The 6,000-nt window shown below is 53.5% G+C and overlaps 1 protein-coding gene across 1 annotated transcript in view; it reads right to left on the bottom strand.

The window, feature by feature from the left end:
* Window positions 1-2,519: 2,519 nt before the first annotated feature.
* The window catches only part of Clptm1 (CLPTM1 regulator of GABA type A receptor forward trafficking), a 32,189-nt gene continuing 28,708 nt past the window's right edge, over window positions 2,520-6,000 (bottom strand). Inside the window, exons 10-14 of the mRNA XM_021167162.3 lie at window positions 4,937-5,127; window positions 4,585-4,680; window positions 4,154-4,289; window positions 3,334-3,501; window positions 2,520-3,241 (exon numbers count right to left, since the gene is read on the bottom strand). Of these exons, the coding sequence (XP_021022821.1) occupies window positions 2,970-3,241; window positions 3,334-3,501; window positions 4,154-4,289; window positions 4,585-4,680; window positions 4,937-5,127 (863 nt within the window). The 3' untranslated portion in view covers window positions 2,520-2,969. The remainder of the gene's footprint in view (window positions 3,242-3,333; window positions 3,502-4,153; window positions 4,290-4,584; window positions 4,681-4,936; window positions 5,128-6,000) is intronic.

Genomic DNA, 6,000 nt, shown 5'->3' with positions numbered 1-6,000 from the left:
CGTGTTGGGAGTACCTGTGTTGATTGCCTGGATCTGAGACAGGACTGTGAATTCAAAAGCAAAACTGAGAGCCAGGTATGATGGCTCACACCAGTAACTTAAAACACTTGAAAGTCTGAGGCAGGAAATCACCACGAGTTCTAGACCAGTCTAGCAAGACCCTGACTGAAAAGACAAGCAGTCTCTCTCAAGAGTTATAATTGGAAGGTCCTGAATCAAATATCCTGTGTTCAAATCCTAGGTTTCCTGGACAATTATGCAATTCCAGGCAACTGATTTCACCACTCTGGACTTGAGTTTCTTTTTTTATTCTTTCTTTTTTTTTTTTTTGGTTTTTCGAGACAGGGTTTCTCTGTGTAGCCCTGGCTGTCCTGGAACTCACTCTGTAGACCAGGCTGGCCTCGAACTCAGAAATCCACCTGCCTCTGCCTCCCGAGTGCTGGGATTAAAGGCGTGCGCCACCACGCCCGGCTTGGACTTGAGTTTCTTAACAGGATGGCTTTAAAGACTTAAGGAGGTAGTCAGTCTAGTTGACTCTTGACACAGATTTTCCATGTACCTGCACTATTCAAACTACTAAATACTTGTTAGGGTACATACACCAGGCTGGCCTCTGACTCCTGAGTACTATGATTAAATGCGTGTGATCCCATGGCCAGCTTGGGAAAAAAAAAAAAATCTGAGTTTCTCATCTGGAGGTACAGAAAAACATCACAAATTTCAAAGAGCTGTTGTGAACACACACACACACACACACACACACACACACACACACAGCAACAGTGCTGGACACTGTTCTCAAAGTTGGGGACAGTACATGGTGCATCCATGGTGCTTTCCATTTTTCATTCTTTCAAACAAGGTGTTAAATAGCCCAGGCTGGCCTCAGACCCAGCTTCTATTTCTGGTTGTGAGCCTAGCCTGTAACGGCAGGCGGAGCCATCTCTCCAGCCCCTCAGACCCAACTCACAGCCAGTGAGGATGACCTTGATGTCCTGACCCTTCTCCTCCACCTCCCAAGTGCCAGGATTACAAGTGTGTGCCACTATGCCAAGTCTTGTTTTGTAGCCCAGGCTAGCTGAAAGTTTGTAAATCTCCTGGATTGACCTCTCAAAAGCAAGGATGGGGAATAACCACTGGGACCAACAATACCTAGAATTCTGCTAGGTTGTGAGCTCCACAGAGCTGCCATGGAATGCTGGTCCTACTGTGTACACAGAACTGTTCTGTGCTGTCTGCCTAGACGGACTTGCCGAAGTCTCTATTAACCCATCCACCAGTACCCCAATAAGGGCACTGGATATGTCCAATGTCCGTGAAAGCAAATGGCACCAGAGTGGCTAGGACACAGTCATGTTTTCACAGGTCTTGCTCCAGTGAAGGAAGTCTCCTTGCCATGATATACCAGTGGGCAGAGCCTCAGGACTAGGTGGTAAGGGGTGCCCGGGAACACCACCAATTGTATTCTGAAGGTACTTGGGTCCAGGAAAGGACTTGAGAGACTGGGGCTAGAGGTGAGGCTGTGGCAGAGCATGAGACAAAGACTCTGGGGACATGCAGCAGCCCCCTGGGGATCACATTAGCTGTCTACTCTTCTGAGACCATTGGGGCAGCAGGTGGAAGGGGAGCCCAGCAAGGAGAGTGGGTATGATACCTACCTGTGAGGCACCATCCCTGCTTGACTCAGCAGGGAGAAGTAGGTAGAACCTGAAGGAACCTGGGGTTGGGCCAGTGCCTCCTTGCAGCACTGCTAATCCTACAGTCTGGGAAGGTGTAGTGAGTACCCCAATGGCTGTCATTCTCCTAGAGAGGGTAAGCAGGCCCTGCTCCTGGTATGGACAGTTGGGCTCTTGAGGCCAGCACTGTGGAGGGTGCAATGACACCCAAGGATTCACTCTGTTCTGCTGTGGCCCAGGTAAGTGCATACAGGCCCCATTCTGGTTTCTCCATTGAGGAGTGTTAAATAGGGCTTGTCCTTCTTAGGGGTAGCCTCTTGATTCACAGGCAGACTTGGTGGTGTTTAGTGTTTCAGGTCCTGCCTGGTGGCACACAGCTGGACACAAATACCAGATGCTTTTAGCCAGCAGCCTCGTAGCAGTATAAGATGGAACTGTTTTGGGAGACCTCTTGCAGGGCAGTTATCCTGTTTGGGTATGTGTGCTACAGTGTGTGTGTGGAGGTCAGACAACACTATAGTTGCTTCCCTCCTGCCTCTGTGTGGTTTGGTGATCAACTCAGGTTGTGTTGCCTTGTAGCACAATGGAAGTGCAAAGCCAGGTTATCAGGGTTGCATGACAAATACCTTCACCCACTGAGCCACCTTGCAAGCCTCTGCCATCTAAGTTAGCTCTGACTTACAACTTACATACAACACCACTAATGGTTTGTGCAGCACGGGGTTAAGGCAGGGTGTTAAATGCTGAACAACCCCATACTCCACTCCCTCATCACCTCTAGGTCTCTTGAAGACCTGAGCCAGCTGCATGGTCCAGACAAGGAAGGCAGAGGAGGTGCGGTGGTTGAGCTTAAGTTAAACACCCATATGAATTTATTAAATCCAGACTGTGTTAAAGGGTGGCGGTCTGGGAGCAGGGTGGTCAGGGGATGAGGGACAAGATGATGGAGGACCACAGGCGTCCCACAGAGGAGCCCTGGCCCCTTCCCCGCCTGGCCCACCCTCGGCGCCATATTGGCTTCACCATGATTCCCGATGGTGCTGGGCTGGCAGGGCGAGATGTCTCCAAACACATAGGAACAGACGGATAGACAAGACGATGGACGGTGCCTCCACATACACACAGCCAGCCCCAACCTGCCCGGCCCCATCTCACACACCGGGCCCTGGCCCTGGGGGCCTCCTGCCGCTCCGGCCTGATCTGTCCAGGAAGAGGGCGACAGAGAGGGTAAGGGAGGGGCCCGGGAGGTGGTGGTGGTCAGTCACCAGGAGCAGATAAGGAGGACTGAAGTGGCTAATCCTTTTTCTTGTCCTCTGCTGGCTTTGGAGGGGCTTCCTGGGGCTGGCTGGCAGTGCAGGCCCCAGAAGTGGCCTTTGGGACTGTGGAGGCATCCTCTCCGCTGACAGCTGTGCTGGGTGCAGGTGTGATAGCCCCTGCTGCAGTGGATGCCTGGGCCCTGGATGCCGCTGCTGAGACATCCTCTCCACTCATACCGAACTCGTTCACACGGGTGGGGTCGACGCGGTAGATCCACCGTTGGTAGAGGTAGATGAAGAAAACCACATCTGGGGGAAGGGACCGTGTGAGGGAGATGGCCCACCGCAGTGGAGATGAGGCTCCTCCCCACCCACTGTACCCTGTGTCCGCTGGGCCTTACCATCCCGCAGGCAGCCAATCCGGTACATGACAGGCATCTTGATGACAAAGGCAAATAAGTCATCAATGAAAGTGTTGAGGGCCTTGTAGGTGAGCATCCGCCAGGGCAAATGGGCCACAGACTTGAGCTTATAGTTGATGAAGAGCTGTGGTGTCATAGTGATGAAGCCTTCAGGAAGACAAAGGAACCATGACCAGCTACCCAGGCTCACTCTGCTCCTCTAGCACAGCCTACCCCGGATCGTTGCATTCTCTTTCCAACATTTTTTTTTCCTTTGGAGAAGACAGGGTCTTGGGCTATAGCTTGGGATGGCCTTGACCTCAGATATCCAACCCCAGCTTCCCAATTTCAAGCATTTCCTGATCTTTATGTTGTCTCTCCTGGTCAGTTCTGGGGACTGTTAAGCATCTTTCCTCAGTGGGGTTCCTAAACTCATCTACGTACACCTTTACTGCTCTGCCCTCGTCTGTACTCAGTACTCACTGTGAGTGCCTGCTTTCTCTCTGCACTTTGGGATTCCACCAGCACATGAATTCCTCTCTGTAGACCTGGCCAGAGGAATCCTTATAGCTCCCTATTCCCATGGCTGCCCACACTGGGTGGGCACTGTCTGGAGGCCAGTGAGTCCCAGGACAGGGCTTGGCTGCTGTGCTTACAGAAGCATGAGAACATGAGCCTCAGATGGTCTGCAGGCACAGGTCCTAGAAGTGGGATCAAGGCCAGGCCTGGCAGCCAGCCCCAAGGCTGTGGCCTACAAGAATGATGGGCCTGGAACTGTGTGGACATGCCCTCCAGGCAGGGTAGAGCTGGGCCTGCTCACCAAAGGTCAGCAGGAAGCCGTAGAGCATGCTGAGCACCCAGGAGTACCAGCCCTTGTGCTCCAGGTACAGAAGGCTGTAGACGGCATAGCAGCCCAGCAGGGGAAAGAGGATCCATGACAGGTACCGGAACGCCATCTGCGGGGTGACGGTGGGGTGGGGGGTCACCGAACAGGCCAGCTCTGCGGGCCCTGTTCAGTGCTTCCACTCCTTGTCCTCATCCACCCACACCTGGTCCAGCAGGCTAGGCCAGGGGAATTTCCAGGTGGCTCTGGGAACTCTGGACTTGGCCAGGAAGTAGCTGTGGCAGGTGGGGAACACAGGGTGTGATATGGGCCTGGCAGTGATACTGGCAGGCAAGACCAACGGCCCAGCCTGCCCCTGATGAGTGTAGGTGCTTGGAGACCACCGCAGGGCCACAGGGGTCACTCACATCATCATATACTTTGGTTGAAGATTCAATGTAGGTGGACTTGTCTTTGAAGGTTGGGCAAGGGAAGATTCCTGCCACTCTATGCTCCCGGTCCAGCTGTAAAGGGAAAGTCAAGGTCAGCTGGGACCTGGCTCCTGCCACTCCCCAGCCAGAACCGCCCCCTGCCCTTCCTCACTCTTCCCAGTTCCCCTGCCCTAATGTGACCCCAAAAAATCCCCTACTGTGAAAATCCCCTAGGTCCTGAGAGCTAGGCAGGCATTGGGAAACCCCCAGAGACCAAGGCAGGTCCTGGCTAAGCAGGCGACCCCCTTCCCACCCTGCAAGCCCCACAGCAACATAGAGCCTGACTCACCCGGACGTCCATGACTTTGGTAATCTTCCAGAGGTCGATGAGGACCCCAATGAAGACGCTGACCTGTACCACAAAGTTGGTCTCATTGTCCAGGATGTAAAGGAGAACCACAAAGGACTGGAAAACGCCAAAGAAGACAGAGCGCACCGACAGCCCCTCCAAGGACTGACGACTGTTCCAGAACTGAATGTCTGTAGAGGATGTGGGCACAGGCGGTCAGCAGCTTCTCCTGGGCTGCACTTTCTCCCACAAAAGCAGAGGGCACACAGGACCTTTCCCAAGGTCATATGGGATAGGAACACAAGTTCCCTGAGCTGGTCACCTGAGGGTCATCAGGTGGTAAAGGAAGCAGGTTAGCTGGGACCACACATGGGGCTGTACACCCTTGCATGGCAGAACCTGGGCAGACATCAGATCAGAATCACACAATGCCATCCTACCTTCCCTGCACAGGAAGATCCAGGGTGTGTGCTTGGGGACCTTCTCTTCTGGCCTCCCACTCAAACTGTGAGCTATCCTTGGGGCACAGACAAACCCTGGTTTTTGGTCTCCATGTGGACACCTGGGGGACCTAAGCTGACAACATCCTGCTATTTCTGGTCTCATCAAGCTGGATCATAAGCATTCAGGACTCTTGACATCCATGACTCAGGAGCATGGACCCTGGCCCACATGCCCAAACCTGGGGCTTAGCACATCCCACTCATAAGGTCATCCATCCCTCAGAACAGTGGGGACCTGGCACAGGGGGCAAAGTCTAGCTCACGATTGCTGCTTCCCATGTGTGGCCAAACTTGCTCCTCACTAATCTCTGGCTGGGAACAGAGCCAGCACCTCAGAGCATGGTGGAGCTCCCTATGTAAGGCCTTCCAGGAGAGGTCACACTGAGTACCCCTCAAGTTTGCCCACTATATTCTTCTGGGATAGCAGCTTCCGCTGCAACGTCAGTGTGACAGAAGTGTCCATCACTCCTGTCAATTCCAGAAGCTTCAGGGGACCCCACCCCCACCCCCACTATGGTCCACCAGCCTAGAGGCTGACAGAGCAGTTGGAATGAGTGCTGT

The sequence above is a fragment of the Mus caroli genome, unplaced genomic scaffold (assembly GCF_978045245.1).
Source record: "Mus caroli unplaced genomic scaffold, Mus_caroli_1 scaffold_8, whole genome shotgun sequence".
Classification (NCBI taxonomy): Eukaryota; Metazoa; Chordata; class Mammalia; order Rodentia; family Muridae; genus Mus; species Mus caroli.
This window is presented reverse-complemented; position numbering and strand designations above follow the sequence as displayed.